The sequence below is a fragment of the Medicago sativa genome, chromosome 8 (genome assembly GCF_051527215.1).
Source record: "Medicago sativa cultivar Bolivia chromosome 8, Bolivia_mono, whole genome shotgun sequence".
NCBI classification, from domain to species: domain Eukaryota; kingdom Viridiplantae; phylum Streptophyta; class Magnoliopsida; order Fabales; family Fabaceae; genus Medicago; species Medicago sativa.
This window is the reverse complement of record NC_140756.1, coordinates 35,101,821-35,123,835: the sequence shown is the minus strand read 5'-3', so window position 1 is coordinate 35,123,835 and position 22,015 is coordinate 35,101,821. Positions and strand designations below refer to the sequence as shown.

The following is a 22,015-nucleotide window of genomic DNA, read 5'->3' as shown; positions in this document are numbered from 1 at the left end:
TTGTATATTTTGATCCTTCCACCCGAGCTTCTTCGACCTCCAGAAGTTGATTTTTTTTTCCATTAGATGATGTATCATTCCTCTTCTTCTGGCTGGTTGGGGAAAGGCTTTGAAACAGTTTCTTACTTATATGATTAAACTCAACAAAGCTTGAAGTTGATCTCTTAACATTTTAGTTTGATAGAGCCATAACATTTGATTTGTTTTCAAGACCTCTCAAGTTTGTTGTACTTGTCCATTCCTCAAGGTGTGTTGGTTTTTCAAGTGTTGGATTGTTTAGAAACTTATTGTGACCTATAGTTTGGTGCAATCTTTTGTGCACAATGTCCTGTACATTATCAGAAAGGTCAATGTGTTTGAAAATTTTGAGGTCTTCTATATCTCCATGGACATCTGTCTCGGTACACTTTCTTTTTTCATTTAGGTCCATGTGTTCATGATGTTCAATAATGTTCTCCTTCTCTCCAACAACAACTTCAGATACGTCAAAAGTCTTTTTTTTTTTGCATTTTCAGATGTACCTTTGGACGCAAAATTAGTAGAGAAAATAGCCGCTTCTACCAACTTAAGTGAATCTTGGATGCTTTTAATAGAAGATTGGTTCTCAATGAATCTTGGATGCTTTTAATAGAAGATTGGTTCTCAAGCACAATTTGTTGTAGTTCACCAAAAACAACAGAGTTGTTTGACACAATAAAACTATTAAGATCCTAATAAAATAAATATGTAACATATTATAGTTTATTGTTGTGTTAAAGAATAATAAAATAATGTGAAAAGACTATATATAGATATGTATACTTACTACAATGTTTTTAACTGCAATCTTTACTACATCATTTAGTTGTTTCATTTGTTGAGCAAGGTCATTGATTGAGGTTTTATTTTCAGCAATAACATTATTCTCACTGAGTGATTTACATATTAGTTTGTAAGTATACGCAAAAACTTCAAAATAAATAAATAAAAGAGCTGAAAGTTATAATATAAGGATAAAGAGCCTCACACCATATCTGTTGAGTTGGAGTTGTTTTCACCATTAGGATTTTCCATTTCAGTTGTTTGCTCCATTCTTGAAGACAACTTTTGGTAGACAACCCAATGCTGAGTTGAAAATGAAAGAATGGTTCAACTCTACTACTCTATCAAATTTTCAAAGTGTAGAATTCAGTACCCACTTTGGTAATTCCAACTTTTAAAAAAAAAAAATTGAATAATGCAAATTTGGTGAATGTGTATACTAGATAAACTTTTTGCATGGCAGTCTCACAATGTCCATTTACATGACATAGGATAGTAAAAAAAATGTAAAAATGCAGTATAGTAGGACAAAAAAAATAAATTGACCTATTCTATGATGAAAGGACCTCAAATATGTTATTAAACTTTATTGTTTGATGGATAAATACATTCAAGAAACATTGTCATGGATAAATACACATTCTAGCTTGATGGATTAATACCTCACCTTGTCATTTACGTGACATGCCAGTAATGAATTGTGTCTTGATGGAATTAACATTTAACCCTTAATATTAAAAAAGGTGTAATTTTCCTTTTTTTTTTTTTGTTCCCATTCTGATTTCTATCAATATACATCGGTTTATTGTCATCTGTTGGATACACAAGGAAAACATGGACATTAAGGACAACAAACTTAAGAGCTTTCATTTTTTGAAAAGTTGTTTTGAAGTCTGCCACACATTTTGAAGCCTACCATAGGAAAATACAGTTTGCAAACAAACAAAGTTGTTTTGCAAGAAGATAGAATGTTTCCGCCGTGCCCAATAGAAAAAGAATTCATGACATTTTATGTACTTTTTGTATTGAATAATGACATTTTACGTACTTCTTAAAGTTGTTATGCGACTGTTTGCATTTGTTTTATTAAAGATAAACAATCTTAATTAAATCAGGAATCATTAACAAAAAAATCATTTCATTAATTCATAGTTAACCTGGTTTCGCGCCCGTAAGCGGGTTCGCTGGGTTGCGCCTGTGAAAAAAATAAAAAATAAAAGAATTAGGAAGGTTGTTTTTTTACATTTGAGCACAAATATAAAAAAAAGTATAAAAAAATATGGTTTGAAATTTACACGCAAAATTTCTAGAAAATATTGTTGATAATCTACAAGCGTTAGCCCTATAAAAAAGCGTTTGCTAGTATAATATAGATTTTGTAGCATAGTAAAATAAAAAATAAAAGAATCAGGAAGGTTGCTTTTTTGACATTCAATAGTTTCTAGAAACACATGTAAAAGATTAAAAAATCCAGCGGTAGTTAACTGTTGATGGTGGTTTTCTAGTTATAAGCTAGCAGGAGTTAACTATCGCTGGAGGTATTTTAGTATTTTACTTGTGTTTTTAGGAAGATTTTGATGTTAAAAAAACAATTGTCAAGAATCAGTGGTGGGGCGAGTTATAGGTTGCTGGCTCAAAATCTAATCTAACCGGGCTTGGCCCAAAACTTGACCCGTTTCCCCGGTTAATAATTTATCTTTGTTTTTACAACTTCATTTTTTTTTTTGAAGGACAACTTCATTCTTTCATTCTTTCAATTTGATTCCATAGCTAGTTTCAGTATACCGCTCTCTATCCCATCGCCGCTTCAATTTTTCCAATTCATTACTGCTTTTCTGAGTTCACATCCCATCTATTTACTTCATTCCTTCAATTTTATTCAACCACCTATCCACCCTACTAACTACCCATTCTTTTGTATAATTTTTCTATATATTTAGTGTCCTCAAATGTATAGATTAATTGAATCTTTGCGCATGGAAAACAACACAACACCAATTATCAATCCAAAGAAACGACCTGCAAGTTCTTGTGCTTCCAATACATACAAACCAACAAAGAAAAACAAAACTGAAATGGATGGAGCATCAGGAAGTAAAAAAAGTGCAAGTGTAAGTTTGTCCAAATCTATTTAGTAATTTCATATGCATCTATACGTTTGTCCAAATCGGACTGAGTCTTAGCCGAGGATCACATCTATGCTAGTATCTCATATGTCTTCTAGATTCTGTTTGCTAGTTTTTTTTTATATATATTTATTTTTGTTAACATGATTTCTTTTGATTTTCCAGTTTAGAGCAAGTTTGGCTGACTTAGACTGGGAAACTGATATTGACATTTTTCTCGTGGACCTGTTTAAAAGAGTCGCACGAAGGTTTCGCAGAGTTGCCCATTTCGATCTCAAAGGACAACAATCTTGGGATGATGCTTCTCAGCTTGCGAACGACTATATGATGACTAATGAATTTGGTCATCTTCCCTTGAAAACTGGTACAGATGTGCGGGAGAGGATGTTAAAGATCCGAAACAATTATAGACGTGTAAGTTTCTTTTTTGTTTCTTTCCTTCATGGCACAAATGACACGCTGTTTTCTGGAATTTAACATTAAGTTTTTTTGGTTTGTTTTATTCTTTTAGGCTCCGAACAGCTGGCCGATGAAGACTGCAGCCACGAAATTGTTTTCTAAAGAGGAAGGGAAATTGAAATTTATAATCCCTAAACTTAGAGATGCCCATCCTGAAAGAAGCAGAAGTAGGTCTCCAACCTGAGAAGTTTCTTCACCAGCTAGAACCCGACAAGTTTTTACGGCAATGAATGTATTGATCGCTGTTGGTCCTCAGGCTCCGATGATGATTCAGAATCTGGATGATGGACCTCAGGCTCAAGGTTTGATACCAAAGAATGAGATTTTTTTTATAGGCGAAATAGTAAATAAAATAAATAAAACGAAAGTGATACAAAGACCGGGGGGCATGAGAGCTGACCCAGGAAAACCCAAACGGGAATACAACGAGAAAAATCAGTCCAAGTGGATCAACTCTAATCTATCCTAACCAAAGTTCACTAATCACAGGCGCAACCCAGCGAACCCGCGTACGGGCGCGAAACCAGGTTAAAAAAAAGAATGAAAACTGAACCTCCGCACCGGACAGTTAGAGTATAAAAATGGAGAATGGATCGACCGCCAACACGGTAACAAAATCTAAGTGCCAACAGCTCCCTGATCAACAACAAGCTAAAAGGCTCTTTCGAGCTAAACAACGCGTAAGAACTCAGATCGAGGGATGAGTCCAATACGTCAATAATCAGACCCTTTCGAGTTAAACGAACCACCAGACCCTTTCAGGTTTTAGAACACACCAAACCCTTGAGGGTTTACGAAAACACTCCACAGCAAAAAAATCAAATCCAATCCCACCAATCTATGATCAACAACGAAACAACATAAATAAACACAACACATAACAAAAAAAAACACAACAAAAGCAGCTTCCAAACACTCCGGCGTGGTGACCGCGGGACAACAGCCAGAGACATTGCAGATCTCAACAGATCTGAAACCAACCAGAGCTCCAAGACCGTCCAAAGGTGAAGAAGAAGAAGCCAAACACGGATCAGCAATGACCCACCACCGAGGAATCTGCAACCACCAACCGAAAAAACTGAGAAAGCAAGGCAGAACTGCGGTGTCGCCGTCGACCACCTTCACGAACCATGCCCTCCTAGCACTGCCACCTCGAAATAGAAAAGCAAACAACGGCCAAAGCACAAGATCTAATGTGAAGAACACCAAATCGCAGATCTGACAGTAACAAGGCTAAACCGTAAAGAAGGAGAGACGAACAGGAAAAGGGGGGTGCATGTTACATGGCGAAAAGAAGTTTTGGATCGAGGAGGAAGATGACTAAGTCGGTTTATAGAGAGAAGGGAGAGAAACGTGAACCACCAAAGAATGAGATATGATGTCAATTAGTTTAGAAGTAATATTTATTGTTTAATGTAGATTATGTTTAATTTATGTCCTTATGTAATTTTTGTTAAATATGTATTGAAGATGCAAATGTGTTGGTGATGTTGGTTATTATTATCATTATGGACCATTTATTTTATCATTAGTTGTGTTATTATGATTCTGTGTAATTGTAGTAGTACCATTGTTGTAAGCATTAAATGAATGCCTTGAGTCAGAGATTATTTATTTTATCACCATTTGTGTGTGTTGTGATTATGTTTAATTGTTTGAGACTTGATGTAGGTCTTAAACTAAGATCTTGAGCCAGAGACCATTTGTATTAATATTTGTCTTAAACTAAGATCTCTTAACATTTTAGTTTGATAGAGCCATAACATTTGATTTGTCTTCAAGACCTCTCAAGTTTGTTGTACTTGTCCATTCCTCAAGGTGTGTTGGTTTTTCAAGTGTTGGATTGTTTAGAAACTTATTGTGACCTATAGTTTGGTGCAATCTTTTGCGCACAATATCCTCTACATTATCAGAAAGGTCAAAGTGTTTGAAAATTTTGAGGTCTTCTATATCTCCATGGACATCTGTCTTGGTACACTTTCTTTTTTCATTTAGGTCCATGTGTTCATGATGTTCAATAATGTTCTCCTTCTCTCCAACAACAACATCAGATACGTCAAAAGCCTTTTTTTTTTTTTTTTTTTTGCATTTTCAGATGTACCTTTGGATGCAAAATTAGTAGAGAAAATAGTCGCTTCTACCAACTTAAGTGAATCTTGGATGCTTTTAACAGAAGATTGGTTCTCAAGCACAATTTGTTGTAGTTCACCAAAAACCACAGAGTTGTGTGACACAATAAAACTATTAAGATCCTAATAAAATAAATATGTAACATATTATAGTTTTTTTTTTTTGAAGGAACATATTATAGTTTATTGTTGTGTTAATGAATAATAAAATAACGTGAAAAGACTATATATAGATATGTATACTTACTACAATGTTTTTAACTGCAATCTTTACTACATCATTTAGTTGTTTCATTTGTTGAGCAAGGTCATTGATTGAAGTTTCATTTTCAGCAATAACATTATTCCCACTGAGTCATTTACATATTAGTTTGTAAGTAAACCATACACAAAAACTTCAAAATAAATAAATAAAAGAGCTAAAAGTTATAGTATAAGGATAAGGAGCCTCACACCATATCTGTTGAGTTGGAGTTGTTTTCACCATTAGAATTTTCCATTTCAGTTGTTTGCTCCATTCTTGAAGACAACTTTTGGTAGACAACCCAATGCTGAGTTGAAAATGAAAGAATGGTTCAACTCTACTCTATCAAATTTTCAAAGTGTAGAATTTGGTACCCACTTTGGCAATTCCAACTTCTAAAAAAAAAATTTAAATAATGCAAATTTGGCGAATGTGTATACTAGATAAACTTTTTGCATGGCAGCCTCACAATGTCCATTTATGTGACATATGATAGTAAAAAAATGTAAAAATGCAGTATAGTAGGACAAGAAAAATAAGTTGACCTATTCTATGATGAAAGGACCTCAAATATGTTATTAAACTTTATTGTTTGATGGATAAATATATTCAAAAAACATTGTCATGGATAAATACACATTCTAGCTTGATGGATCAATACCTCACCTTGTCATTTACGTGATATGCCAGTAATGAATTGTGTCTTGATGGAATTAACATTTAACCCTTAATATTAAAAAAGGTGTAATTTTCCATTTTTTTTGTTCCCATTCTGATTTCTATCAATATACATCGGTTTATTGTCATCTGTTGGATACACAAGGAAAACATAGACATTAAGGACAACAAACTTAAGAGCTTTCATTTTTGAAAAGTTGTTTTGAAGTCAGCCACACGTTTTGAAGCCTACCATAGAAAAACACAGTTTGCAAACAAACAAAGTTGTTTTGCAAGAAGATGGAATGTTTCCGCAGAGACCAATTGAAAAAGAATTCATGACATTTTATGTACTTTTTGTTTTGAATAATGACATTTTACGTACTTCTTAAAGTTGTTATGCGACTGTTTGCATTTGTTTTATTAAAGATAAACAATCTTAAATTAAATTAGGAATCATTAACAAAAAAATCATTTCATTAATTCATAGTTAACCTGATTTCTCGCCCGTACGCGGGTTTGCTGGGTTGCGCCTTTGAAAAAAAATAAAAAATAAAAGAATCAGGAAGGTTGTTTTTTTACATTTGAGAGTCACAAATATAAAAAAAAGTATAAAAAAATATCATTTGAAATTTACACGCAAAATTTCTAGAAAATATCGTTGATAATCTACACGCGTTAGCCCTATAAAGAAGCATTAAGTTAGAGATATTAGGACATTAATGTTGTATAATTTAGTCCTTAACGTTGGACACTTAAGTTACAAACGTTATATAATTTAGTCCTTCACGTTGGACACTTAAGTTAGAGATATTAGGACATTTTGGTCCCTGATAAAAAGGACCGAACTGTTTAAAGTTTGTAATTTAAAGGATTAAATTATTTAATAGTTTTATGTTACATGACCAAAATGAAATGAAAAAAACATAAGGGACTAAATCGTCTAACATTTGCAATTTAAATTACTAAAATGAAACGAAAAAACTCAAGGAATCAAAGAAAAACTTAAAATTAACTTAAGGAATCAAAAATATAATTTAGCCGAAAAAGTATATCATTAATGTTTTAATTCTTAGTACAAATAAATCATGGACTATTTAAAGCGAACAATGAAATAGAGTAATTGATGCTGGTTTTAATGATCTTGAGATTATTCCTTTAGGGGCGGACAAGGTTTTTATTCATTCGGTGTCTGGCTTGGATGCTTCTGAAACAGTTGGGAATGCAAAACAATTTTTTGATCACATTTTCTTGCAAACTGTGCGTTGGAATAAAGTGGTTTTACCTTTTCAGAGAGGAGCTTGGCTTCGGGTGTATGGGATTCCATTACATGCTTGGAATGAAAGTTTTTTCCAGATGTGCATCTTAGATTGTGGAAGGTACTTACGTTCGGATAATTGTTCTTTAGAACGTGAAAGATTTGATTTCGCACGAGTATTAATATCAAAGTCTTCGTTGGAGTTGGTGAATGTGACTGACAAAATTTTAATGGATGGTATTATGGTGGAAATTAAGATTGTGGAAGAATGGGGTTTCAACTTAGGTGAGGACGCTTATTTGTTTGAAGAAGATGATAAATCGGTGGTGTCTAGACCGGATTCAGATGAGATGTGCGTGGATCATGAAACAAATAAAAATGTTGGTGATTTGGTTGATAAAATTGTCAAAGATTTAAATACCGATGATGAACAAGACCATCATGTTTTTCAGGAAGAGCGGGATGAGTTGGTAAACTTAGAGACTACAATGCCAAATGTGGAACCCGCATCTGATGTGCCTCATTTTGGTAGGTCGGATAGTCCTAAGATTGTGCCTCAGGTGAATATAACTCAATCTAGTGATGCAGCTTCTCTGGTTAATAACGATTCTCCTATTGCGGACAATGTCTCTGTTTTGAATGGGGCGAGCGTCGCACAATCATTGGAGGGTCTCACTAATGGTGGGGCGGTTTTGTCTAAGAAAAGGGGTATTAAATCGATATCTTGTTCTAACGACAATGCTCGGTCATCGAGGTATGGTCCGTGGAGCGTAGAATGGTTACGTAACATTCAACATGGTGATGTGGGATTGATATCCTCAAAAAATAAGCGTTTGAAGAAGGCTAGAAGAGATAGTAAAGGCAGAGGAGGCTCCCAACTCGGTGGTAAGAAGAAAGCGGAGGGTGTACTTCGACATCCAGTTATCACTCTTAAGAAAGTTGCTAGGTTACCGAGTAAAGATCGTGCAGAGGTAATGAAAGTGTTGAAAAATAGGAAAGCACTGAAAGGGTTGAAAAATAAAATTTGCAAGCGCCAACATCAAAAAGATAAAGTTATAAAATCTTTAGAGGTTGGAAACCAAGGATCGTTAAATGAATCATCTTCGGCGTCAGTAAATAATGATTGGACAAACTGGGTGGCTTTACAAGGGAATGGTGCGGAAGCAATTGATGATATGGTGGGTTTTGGTAAAGCTATAGGTGTTTCTTTCCAAGGTGATACTCAAAACAGGTTCAGTGTGTTGTCTCGCCCTAAACAGCCTTTCAAGGGGCCGATTTTGACACATGTGGACGATGTGGTTGGTGCAGTTGGGGGAGGAGAGTAGGTCTGGCTGGCGGTTTCGTTGCGGGGGTGGGTGGTGTGTGTGTTATGAAGCTGTTATCCTGGAATGTAAGGGGTCTTGGGGGACCTGAGAAGAGAAGGGAGGTGCGGTTGTTAGTGGAGGAGAAACGACCTTTTATTTTGTGTCTTCAAGAAACAAAGTTGATGGATTGTGATATGTCTTTGTGTTCTTCTCTGTGGGGAGATTCAGGTCATGCTTTTTCTTTCAGACCCTCTGTAGGCGCATCGGGGGGGGGGGGGGTTGTTGTCAGTGTGGGATACCTCAGAGGTGGAAGTGTGGTCTACTGTTAGTCGGGAACATGTTCTTTTAATTCATGGTAGATTCATCAAGAAGAATGAGGAGTTCTTTTTGTTTAATGTGTATGCTCCCTGTGACAATAGAGCGAAACAAGAGCTGTGGGTTTCTTTATCAGACCGGTTAGTTCAGTTGAGAGGTCAGAATGTTTGTGTGTGTGGGGATTTTAATGCTGTCAGAAATGTGGGGGAAAGACGTTCGTTGCGGGACACATTTGCTTCACAGGATGCTACTCCGTTTAATCTCTTTATTGAAGATAATTTGTTGATAGATTTGTCGTTATGTGGTCATAGATTCACGTGGTTTAAAGGTGATGGTATTTCAATGAGTAGGTTAGACAGATTCTTATTATCAGAGGAGTGGTGTTTACAGTGGCCTAATTGTCTCCAAATTGCTCTTTTTCGTGGAGTCTCTGATCATTGTCCTCTTCAGTTGTCGGTCGATGAGGAAAATTGGGGTCCGCGTCCTGTCAGAATGTTACAGTGCTGGCATGACATGCCGGGCTATAATCAATTTGTGACTGAAAAATGGAATTCTTTTACTATTGCCGGATGGGGTGGCTTTGTTCTTAAGGAGAAGTTAAAGTTGATCAAGGGGGCCTTAAGAGAGTGACACTTGTCCCACTCAAGCAATATTCCTTCGAAAATTGCCTCTTTGAAGGAGCGGTTAGCTTGGTTAGATGGTAGAGGGGAAGTTGAGCCGCTGTCTGTGGCGGATACTGAGGAAATGTGTTGTATTACATATGAAATTCACTCTTTATCAAGGGTTAATACCAGCATTTGTTGGCAGCAGTCCAGGTTGCTTTGGTTAAAAGATGGTGATGAGAACTCCAAATTTTTTCATAAGGTTCTTGCGAGTCGACGAAGACGTAATTCTATTGTCTCTTTTGTGGAAGATGGGCGTGTTGTCGAAGGAGTTCAACCTATCCGGAATGTCGTGTTCACACATTTTAAAAATCATTTTAAGGCTATTAATAGAACTCGGCCAGGGGTTAATAATCTACAGTTCAAGACGCTCTCGTACTCTGACAGGGGCGGTTTGATCAAACCTTTCTCAATAGAAGAAGTAAAGGTGGCTGTGTGGGATTGCGATAGTTTCAAGAGCTCGGGTTCGGACGGTGTTCATTTTGGTTTCATAAAATAGTTTTGGCTGGTCTTGAAAAATGACATTATGCGTTTCATTTCGGAGTTCCATCGGAACGGAAAATTGGCTAGAGGTATAAATACTACTTTCATTGCTCTCATTCCAAAAGTTGATACTCCGCAGAAGCTAAATGACTTTCGGCCTATATCATTGGTAGGGTGCTTGTATAAGATCCTGGCTAAGGTTTTAGCGAACAGGCTTAGAATGGTGGTTGGTAAGGTGGTGTCGGAGACTCATACATCGTTTGTCAAAATTAGACAGATTCTGGACGGGGTACTTATAGCAAATGAAGTGGTCGGCGAGGCACGGAAATCAAAAAAAGAGCTTCTTTTATTTAAAGTGGATTTTGAAAAAGCCTATGACTCGGTGGATTGGGATTATGTAGATGCTGTGATGGGTAAAATGGCTTTCCCAGTTCTTTGGCGCAAATGGATAAAGGAATGTGTGTCAACTGCGATTGCCTCAGTTCTAGTGAATGGCAGCCCTACAGATGAGTTTTAGATGGAGAGGGGCCTCCGCCAAGGAGATCCTCTTTCCCCTTTTCTTTTTCTTTTGGCCGCGGAGGGACTCAATATTATGATGTCTGCAATGGTGAATTTTAATTTGCTTGAGGGCTACAAGGTTGGAATGACTAACCCCTTAGTCGTTTCCCACCTACAGTTTGCCGATGACACCTTGTTTCTGGGAACGAAGAGTTGGGACAATGTTCGTGCATTACGGGCGGTGTTTTTGTTGTTTGAGGAGATGCCTGGTCTCAAAGTGAATTTCAACAAAAGCCTATTGGTGGAGGTTAATATCTCTGAGTCGTGGTTGGCTGAGGCAGCTTCAATTCTGCAATGTAAAGTGGGTAAGGTTCCTTTTGTGTATTTGGGTCTCTCTATTGGTTGTAATCCTCGAAGGTTAGCATTCTGGGAACCTGTGATTCATTCTATAAAGTCTAGATTGTCTGGGTGGAAAAGTCGTTTTTTGTCTTTCGGGGGCCGCTTGATTTTGCTTAAATCCGTCCTGACCTCTCTTCTTGTCTATGCTCTTTCCTTCTTCAAAGCTCCGTCAGGTATAATCTCTTCCCTTGAATCATTATTTAAGAATTTTTTTTGGGGTGGGAGTGAGGATCATAGAAAAATTTCTTGGATTAATTGGTATACTATTTGTCTTCGTAAGGAGTATGGAGGGTTGGGGGTGAGGCATTTGAGGGAGTTTAACTTATCTCTTTTAGGTAAGTGGTGTTGGAGGATGCTAATTGATAGAGGAGGTTATTGGTATAGAGTGCTGGTTGCTAGGTACGGTGAGAAGGCAGGGAGGTTGGAGGTTGAGGGCCGGAGTGGTTCTTTTTGGTGGAGGGAGGTTGCGAGGATTAGGGACGGTGTTGGCGCGGCTGGTGAGGGTTGGTTTGCAGAGAGGGTGACTCAGAAGGTGGGGAATGGGGCTGATACTTTGTTCTGGTATGATCGGTGGTTAGGAGGAAGCCCTCTTTGTGAGCGTTTTAGCAGGTTGTTTGATCTAGCGGAGGACAAGGCGATTTCGGTTGCGACTTTGTTATCCCTAGGTTGGGAGGAGGGAGGTGAGGCGTGGCAGTGGAGAAGGAGACTGTGGACGTGGGATGAGGAGTTGTTAGTGGAGTGTAGGAACCTATTATCTAATGTTACTTTGCAGGCTAATGTTTCAGATAGTTGGCAGTGGCTTCCTGTTGCGGGAGGTTACACATTGCGTACAAGTTATCAAATGCTCACTACGCAGGTTACCCCTACCTTGGACGACTCAGAAGACTTGATTTAGCATCCTCATGTGCCATTGAAGGTCTCCATTTTTGCTTGGCGATTGCTTCGTGACAGGTTACCGACAAGAACTAATTTACATAACCGTGGCATCATTACGGTAGCAGATACAAATTGTTTGGCTGACTGCGGACATACAGAAAGCGCACAACATCTGTATTTACAGTGCGCCACTTTTGCTAATATTTGGCAGCAGGTTCGATCTTGGATTGGTATTTCAGGTGTTGATCATTATAATCTTCGTAATCATTTTGTTCAGTTCACTAATTGTTTGGGAGTCTCACGGTCGCGAAGATCTTTTCTTCAGTTGCTTTGGTTACTCTCTGTTTGGCTTGTATGAAATGAGCGCAATTCTAGGCTTTTTGATAGTTCTCATACTCCTAATGTGGAGCTTATTGAAAAGGTCAAATTTCATTCATACTGGTGGTTAAAGGCAAATAATGTCTCTTTTGTTTTTGGTTGTCAGCAGTGGTGGTCGAACCCTTTAGTTTGTTTGGGTATTGGCTGACCGACTGGCTTTGCTTTTGGTTTTGTCTGGACAATTGTTTTTGTGACCGTCCTCTTTAGTACGTCTTGTGCTAGAGAGGTGTCTTTCTTAGTGTGAATATATATACCATTTTTTATTCTTCAAAAAAAAAGAGAATTTTTAAGTAAACAATTGTCTTCATTTTTTTTAAAGAAAGAAAATAATAAAAGAATAACTTTTATTGATTTTAAAAAATGCATTATCACTGGCCAGTACTACATCTTCTCTCCATCACATCTTATTATTAGCAAGTTCAGGTGAACCTTTTTTTTTTTTTAAATGACAGTAAAAATATTTTTACAAAATAAACATGCCCTAATGTTTTCATTGGTATATACTTTCTCCGGTCCTATTTATAAGAGAAACTTGGGTCAACAAAAGTTGATGTATCTAGTTAATAATTCAGTCTAAATATTTTAACTTTTGTTGACATAACTTTCTCTTATAAATATGACCGGATGAAGTATATAGTTTTTCAAAGTTCGTGTCAAGCTGAATTTTTTGATTCTCTGATATATGATCACTTGAAGCACATTATATCACAGCATTAGTTGTTTCACTATCGATTCATTTTTGTATACATCAAAGGTCTAGAAAAAAAAAAGAGTGAAAGTTGTATTACTTCTCTCAAAATTCAACATAAAAGTACCAAAGAGTGACAATTATTGTTTTTTTAGGGGAGTTGTCGTTTTTCTTGTTTGTGGTACTTAACATAGTAACAATCATATTCCTAAATAAAACATTTTCAATCATATTCCTAACACAAAAAACATTTTCAGTCATATCGTTGCCTGACATATAATATAACATGGCTTTCTCCCAAAAATGCATAAGATAACTTTCAACATTGACTTTGAAGTTATCCTTATTTATTAATTTTGTTACGTCTGCAGCAACTTAATTTAATTTTTTCCCGCTCATTTGCTTTATTAGGTTTACAATTATTTAACCTAACAAATTTCATCTAAAAAATGCATTGCATACCAATTTCATTCCTATCCGCTTGCCTTTTTTTTAAGAAAATATTTTCTACCATATCAATGATCTTACGGGTTAAAGATTATTTATTGGTCTCTATTATAGTCGAGAAAACCCGTGCGACGCACGGGTCAAAAGTCTAGTTACTTAATATAATTACTTGCCTTTGAAGTTATTACTTAGGTTTTTTTCTAAATTACCTTTGTATTGACATTTTTTGACTCAAATATCACTTATACTTTTTAGTCTATTTTTCCCAAATTCACGGCATATTACAAATTTGTAAGTGCTATGTACCCACAAAAATAGCAATGAAAAACTTTCACCTGTACATTCAGTTATATTGTCATCATATATCACTTTACTATATTATTTTTGAAATATTTCTACAATTTCCTATATGCTCAGATGTGACTGGATAAACGTATAATTTTTTTTAGATTGAGAGTGCATACGAAATAAACTCTTTTCAAATATCATACCAAATAATTATATAAAATTATAGATAGATAGTTACATACATAATTTTCGATGATTCCTGTTTTAAGCTACAAATATACAACAATCTAAGATGATTAATTTAAGATGTTGGGAGATAAAAGAATGGCTGGGATTCAAATTTCTTTTCTATGAAAATCAAAGAAAATCAGTTGTGGGAAGGAGGACGTGTCCTAGGTCTAGAATAATCCGAGTAAAATCCTGGATTTTTACCCTCTTTATTTCTATGAGGCACTGACCAAGAAACTGAAACACCTGAAATTTTTGGATCATGGTCTGAAATCTCTTGCTTTATGCGGTGTACTTCCACAACCTTAATGTCTGTTTTTGTTGCTCCATTTGATTTTAAAGGTAGTTTCTCCACATTCTCTGACTCCTGTTCATAAATAAATCATTTGAAACATTCACAAAGAAATTAGCAAACCTTATAATGATGAAATGAAAAACAGAAAAAAAAAAATATAGACATTAATTTATGTGGTTGCAATGTGTCTTCTTCAACTTGATTTACCACTACTGCATGTGAAAATTAGGTTTTAAAATATAGTTTTTTTCCTTCTTTTTTTATAGAAAAAGATGAAAAAGTTTAAAGCATTTGCATGGTTTTCTTTTTTGGGAGAATACTAAACTTATTAATGATGATAAGTATATATTTTGTATATATAATTATAAGTATGAAACTAACCTTTTCAGAAATGTTGATCTGGGTATATTTAACACCTAAGAGAGTTCGAGAAGTGCAGACATTCAAGGAAAGGAACAAAATAAAAATGCACAATTGAAGGTACATTGAATTTAAATTATCATAAGCTAGCGGGAAGATTAGATGTGAGAAAAATGGAATGTGAGATTTATATGTGAGTAGACCAAAATCTAATACTAATGATTTTAAAGGAACCAATGAGGTAATATTAAAGAGATGCAACTTTGGTTGATCCTTTAGTAGGATGAATTGAAATGATTATGTAGTTTGTGCAACCTTTCAATTCCTTTCTAGCTGGCTGAAAGTACGTTTTGCTAACAAAAATAGGTTTGGGTCCCTATATATATAATAGAACAATAATGAATCCTTAGGTTGTGTGAGTTAGGATGGAAAAAAGAAACTTTGAATTTTGAGAAATATAAGATTGACTACACTTATGGATAATATAAAATGAGATTAAAAATTGAAGGAATATCACCTTTATTGTCTACTATGGATGTACATTCCAAACTTAGGATATAGGAGTAGGACCCTTAATATAATCAACCTTTGTTTCATTGTCATGGTTTCAATCAAGTCAAGGAGTAGAAACAAAAGTAATAAATAACATATTGGGACATTGAAGATGCATGCTTCCGTTCCTTGCGGAAACTATGTTCATTGGCAACACTTTGTGGGGATTTGTGATTGTTTTGAAGACAGCTACATAGATGTTGGTGTAAAATTGTCAAACTAATTCAAAGTGTAATTGTTATTTTACCTTTGAAAATCACAAGGGGTGTTCAAATCCAAGGAATGTATGTATTGATAAATTAATTGAGTATGTGTGAGATTTTTAGGCATGAAAATCACATAAGTACACCTTTTTCGTTGGTGTTAGTATTTTATAGTTTGATTGTGCACTTTTTACTCTTGGGTTGTACGCCACTTGGGGTGCAAGTCACATTCGCATACTTACCGAAGACCGAAAACAAAACTCTGGTAACGACTAACGTGTTACTTCATTCCAAAATTTAAGTGCTACAAGGTTTTTGTACGTATCCAATATATAGGAGGTCCAATTATATATGAAGAGTCACGCTTACATCTAGGATCAAAAAGTGTGAAGAGTGAAAGAGGTGAGAAAGAATGTGAGAATAGAGAGGTGTTGATGTTGGTTGAAAATATACATGTTGAAGAAGTCTTACATTGTTTAAAATATTGTCAAGAAATAAGAAACTCAAGGCTAATATATATATATATATATATATATATATGTATGTATATATATATATATATATATGTATGTATATATATATATGAGAAGGGATCCATTGACTCCAAGAGTAAGTACAAATAGTTACTCCAAATCTTAACCATTGATTATAATATTAATTGATGGTTGTGATTAATCACTAGTGATGACTAGCATAAGGTTTTAATGCTCCTTCTTCCTAAATAACAACTACACGGCAATCTTGATTCTCAAATTAATGGCTTACGGAACATGTCGTTATATGCCTCTACCTCAATAAGAAACAATGAATGAATCACAAGATGAAAACTACATACTATTTGTTGGAAATTGAAATTCTATATACACTTCTATCATAGATTTGGCTTAAAAAATCATGCAATTCCTTGATCATTTTTCTGCATATTTCAATTTTAGGTTATCTATATGAATAGGCAAAAGATCTGATTCAATCAAAATAAAATTGATTTTCTATAGAATAAAAAAAAACTGATTCAATTAAATTCATTTTTTTTACAGGATTCAATAAATTGTATTCTTCATCCTTAAAAAAAAGTTTTATTCTTCAATTCATCTTGCAGAGTTCACGATTGTAAAAGTTCAAGGTTGAATAAGATTTTTTCCTTTAATCTTCTATTGAATAAAACGGCTGGTGATTTACCTTTTTATTTAATTTAACAGCAAAAGTTCAAAATTGCAATAGCCATTATTTGGATTGTTTTCACGTGTATTCAGGTGGGATGTTTAGGAAGAAGGAGTAATAATACCTTATGCTAGGGATTATTGGTGATTAATCACAACCATTAATTAACATTAAAATCAATGGCTAGGATTTGGAGTAACTCTTTATACTTACTCTTGGAGTCAATAGATCCCTCCTCTATATATATATATGTATGTATATATATATATATATATGTATGTATATATATGTATGTATATATGTATGTATATATATATGTATATATATATATATATATAGGGGATGTATCAAATGAGAGGAGTGGTTATAATGAGAGGATGAGAGGGTTAAACCACAACCATCAGATCTAATTAAGTGGCTCAGATTTAATAGCTCTACTCCCTCCGTTTCAAAATATAAGCAAAATTGACTTTTTTGGTTCATTCATTTAATGATGTATGTGGTCCATATTATGAACCACATACATCATTAAATGAATGAATCTAAAAAGTTATTTTTGCTTATATTTAGAAACGGAGGGAGTATTTTAACTCGTCACGTGCCTCCTTCATGTACTTTCCCCACTCACTGAAATCCCCTTTTCAGTTTCCATTCGTCATCTTCATCTAAAAGTTCCAGCCGCCGCCACCTTTATTCATCATGTCAAGTTTAAATTGAACACGCTGATTTTTTTCTCCGATGTTCATTCCTTAATTTAAATTATGTATGAGTGATTTTTTTTATTTGTCAAAATTAAACAACTGAGATTTTTTTCAAATAATATTCGGGATCTACAAATAAATATATATATGTTGGATTAAAGGAACTTTTAATCTTCGCTCGTTTAAGAGACCATTCACCATTAATCTTGAATAATTAAGGGGTTTCATGAATCATTGATGAAGAAAATAACTCCAAAAATTAAGAGACCAATTAATTTTTTATTAAGTAAAAAACTCCATTTATTTCAAGAACCCATTAATCTTTGATATTTGATGAAGAAAAAACTCCAAAATTTAGAAGGGATTTCTTTGAGAGTGGTGATTGCAGGAAGAATCAAGGGGTTTCTCACGATGCTGGAACAAGGAGATATAATTGATGGAGAAATGTTGTATGAAAAGGATCTTAACACACAGATTGAGATAACTAAAACCATTACAATAATTTTGGAAGATATTAGTGTTTTCGTTGATTATCCTAATTTGTTGAGAGGAAGAATCTGGAAGTAGACACAGTCAGGTCTCAGGTATGATGAGAGAATAGAGGAAGGAGAAGCGGTAGAGATGAAAGGAAAGAAAAGCGCCGGAAAGAAAAACAAGAGGCACATGACATTTTAAGTGGAGCTTTTAATCTCTCCCATTCATTTTGATCCTACGGTTAATATTTCATCCTCTCATCCTCTCATTATAATTAACCCTCTCATTTGAAACATCCCCTATATATATATATATATATATATATATATATATAGAGAGAGAGAGAGAGAGAGAGAGAGAGGGGTTAAATAAGTTTTTCGTCCCTATAAATAAGTGTAACAATTTTTCCAAGATCCATATTTTTTGTAAAACCCATCTTTCGATAGTTTTCAAAATACGATAACTTAGATTATAATTGTTTTATGGTAGCGTCAATGCACATAAACTTATATTACAATTTTTTGCAAACCATATCGATAGCAAGCAAAATATTATACCAAAAAAATCTTATGATGCAAAAACTCAACTTTCTAGTGCATTAATCAAACTCTCCATCCCACTCTTTGTCTTTACATCATTATCACATCATAAATTCCGACAAAGCTAATCTTCTTTGGGAACATTAAAATTTAATGACTTTAACACTCTTAATTCAACTTTTTCAATCTTATTTTTTTTTTCGGGTTTAGGTTTTACTTCTATATTTTGTGTTTTGGCAAATGAAATATCAGGGGTGTAAACATAAAAGCGTTGGGGTGTGTAAAAGAAATTTTGCTTAGTTGTTAAAAGGATGGGTGAAAGAGCTACTGGTCTATGTTTGGCCCTCATTGTGCTTTTTGCAATATGCACGCCCTGTAAAAACAAGAATTATTCTATGCACCACCTCTACAAAAACAAAGGCCCTCTACAGGCATGAGCTCTAGGTCGTCGCACACTGAGGCTATGCCTTGGGTCGGGCCCTGGAGATTACAAAATGTAATTGAAATATTGTTCTTCTCCTATTTAAAATTGCTCATTCCTTTAATTCAACTGAAACCTTTGCGTCATTGATCTTTAGCTCTTTTGCGTCATTTTTATTCTTTTATGTAATAAAATCATTTTTGTTTGTCGTGATTTCGTCGTCTTAGTGTGACACTATTTTGTTTGTCGTCTTTGTGCGACATTGCTTGTTTTTCCTGTCTTGTTCAAGTGTTTGTTCAGTTCAAATTGTCGGATCAACTTCGATCCAGGGAAGATCCAACCAATGACTTTGACGTCGTCAATATTGCAGATCCGGAGACATCGCTATTCCGGAGACTTTAATATAGTCATATTTGTAGGCTTTTGTACTTTGCTGCTTTATGTTATTAACATGGATGTTGTAAGTTTGTTCGCAGATTCATTCTTTTTATTTTTACCTTATTTGTATTATATCGATATACTCTATCGATTTGAATGAAAGAATATAGTTTATTTTCTTTGTCACAAAGAAACTTTCATAATTAAAAAATAGATTTATTTGAACGTAGTCTTTTCAAGAACATGATCAAACGATCCACGTGATATATGCTTCTAATAAAGTAAGTTTCTCCAAATCCCTCCAAAATTCATGGAAAAAAAAATGGATTTGACTTCATTTGCACGTACCAAACCCATGAACCACAAATTAAATTGGTGGGTGCATTTTTTCCCTTTTCACAAAACTCATGCCGCAACTTTTCCTTTAGTGGAACTATCGATGGAGAAGTTAAGCCACAACTTTAGGGTTGGACCAGTACAGTGTGTTCATGGTTTAATTGAAGTGATAGATTACTGCTTATTTCAAGTATATGTTGGCTACGCTGCTTCAGGAAGGTCGTGAAAATACTTCAAAAGCACACGTTGACAAAGATGTATATATGGACCATCACTTGAAATAATTAGTAGAGTATATATATGAGAAATTTTTACTTGAACAACTTTGTTGTTTTTTCAAGATTGAATATGTATACGGTGTAGAAACGATTTTGTTGTATAATTACTATTTTATAGTTACGTTAAATGATGTGCTTTTATACGTATCGAAATACAATATCAAATTTTTTCACATGGAATGGGAAAAGCATTATAACACAAATGGATTCCTATATGGGTAATGTTCTATTTGCCTTTTTCTTTTTTAAAAAGAAATTCATTTATGAGAAAAGAAAAAAAAAAGACCGCAAGGCATAAAACTAAGGGTTAATTATGTTTCTAGTCCCTATAAAATAGCGACCTTGTAAGTTTAGTCCTTACTTAATTTTAATAGCATTTTTAGTCCCTATAAAAGAAATTTACTTATAATTTTAGTCCCTGCTAAAACAAAGTTTGATTAATTATCCTTAAACTCTTAAATTTTTGAACGATTTTTTTGAGACAAGATTAGAACACTATGAAAGGTTCGTTTACTAAAATTTAGAATTTTCTGACATGAAATGAATTAAATATGAATTTTTTAAAACGACAAAAGTTAAAGATAAAAAGTAATAAAATCTGGATGTAGAAATCAAATTTTGCGATAATTTTTTGCGGAGGAACTTTTAGTAATGTTCTAAACATGTCTGCAAAAAATTGTTCAAAAATTTAAGAGTTTAAGCATAAATTAAACAAATTTGAATTGAGTAGGGACTAATACTCAGTGCAGAAAAACAAAATTAGGGACTAAAAATGCTATTAAAATTAAGTAAGGACTAAACTTACAAGGTCGCTATTTTATAGGGACTAGAAACATAATTAACCCTAAAACTAATCCAGTCGAGTGAAAAAGACGAGACCAATAAAATGGAAATTTAAAAAGATCTTTATATAAAGATGTCATTTATATATTTTCAAATATATTATTTCTTTGTTACTATATAACTTCAAGAACCAATAACACACATATCAGAAAATATATTTTATCTTTAGTTATTCCAATAACAAATATTTAGATACTTCAAATAAGTTTAATTGACAAAAGTTAAAAGAAATAAGATATTCAAAAGACTACCACTTGTTTGATAAATTTTTTTGTCTTGTTTTGTTACTTCTTCTGATATCTTCAACCAACTATAAAGAGAGTTTTATTAGCAATGAAAATTAAAAAGACGAAACTCAAATATGGTTGTTTTTCACTGTTTTTATTTTTGGTTGTTTTTTAGGGTTTTGACCTAGTCTTTCCCTCTTGTACAATTTTTTCCTTTTTTAATAAAATTTTCGAGCAGGTGGTATAGGATGAGAGTTGTTCTTGGGTGTCAACTTAGTTGAGATATATAGCTTTTCCTCGATGTCTTCCCTTCTCTCTTGATTCATAAAAAAGTACTAAACAACCTTATTAGTTATAGTTAGTGGAGTAGTTAAGTTGGATAAATTTAATAAATAAATGTATATTAGTGAAAAAATAATAAAAGCAGTATTGATATTCTAAAATGACAATTATTTCGGAACATAAACAAAAAAAATGTTAAAGTAACAGTTAAAATAAGAAAGTGTCAACTTAGTTGAGATATATAGCTTTTCCTCGATGTCTTCCCTTCTCTCTTGATTCATAAAAAAGTACTAAACAACCTTATTAGTTATAGTTAGTGGAGTAGTTAAGTTGGATGAATTTAATAAATAAATGTATATTAGTGAAAAAATAATAAAAGCAGTATTGATATTCTAAAATGACAATTATTTCAGAACATAAACAAAAAAAATGTTAAAGTAACAGTTAAAATGAGAAAGAGAGTATAAGTTGAAGGCATTTCTCACGTAGGTTGATTTTGAGCTTAAGCTAAATTTGTACCATTTAGGGAAGGGCTCTAGAGGATCCTAGATCAATGGATCCATTGAGAAAGTGATTCTAACAAGTATCGAGGTTGATTTGGAGCTTAAGCAGCCAGGTACAGTGCTACTTTCTTTTTTGGAGAATTTAAGGTGGGGTTGTGAAAACTAAACGTAATTAAAAAGGGAAATGAAGGATAATGGTTGTAAGAGCTAGGACAAAAGTTC

The 22,015-nt window shown here is 34.1% G+C and overlaps 1 protein-coding gene across 1 annotated transcript; it reads right to left on the bottom strand.

Annotated features, from left to right (window-relative positions):
- Positions 1 to 14,207: 14,207 nt before the first annotated feature.
- On the bottom strand, positions 14,208 to 15,157 carry LOC146898752 (uncharacterized). The gene is made up of 2 exons (XM_085733683.1): positions 14,917 to 15,157; positions 14,208 to 14,607 (listed from the first exon to the last, which is right to left on the bottom strand). Exons 1-2 carry the CDS (start codon positions 15,019 to 15,021, stop codon positions 14,380 to 14,382), a joined length of 333 nt encoding a protein of 110 aa, XP_085589809.1. The 5' UTR covers positions 15,022 to 15,157; the 3' UTR covers positions 14,208 to 14,379.
- Positions 15,158 to 22,015: the final 6,858 nt, after the last annotated feature.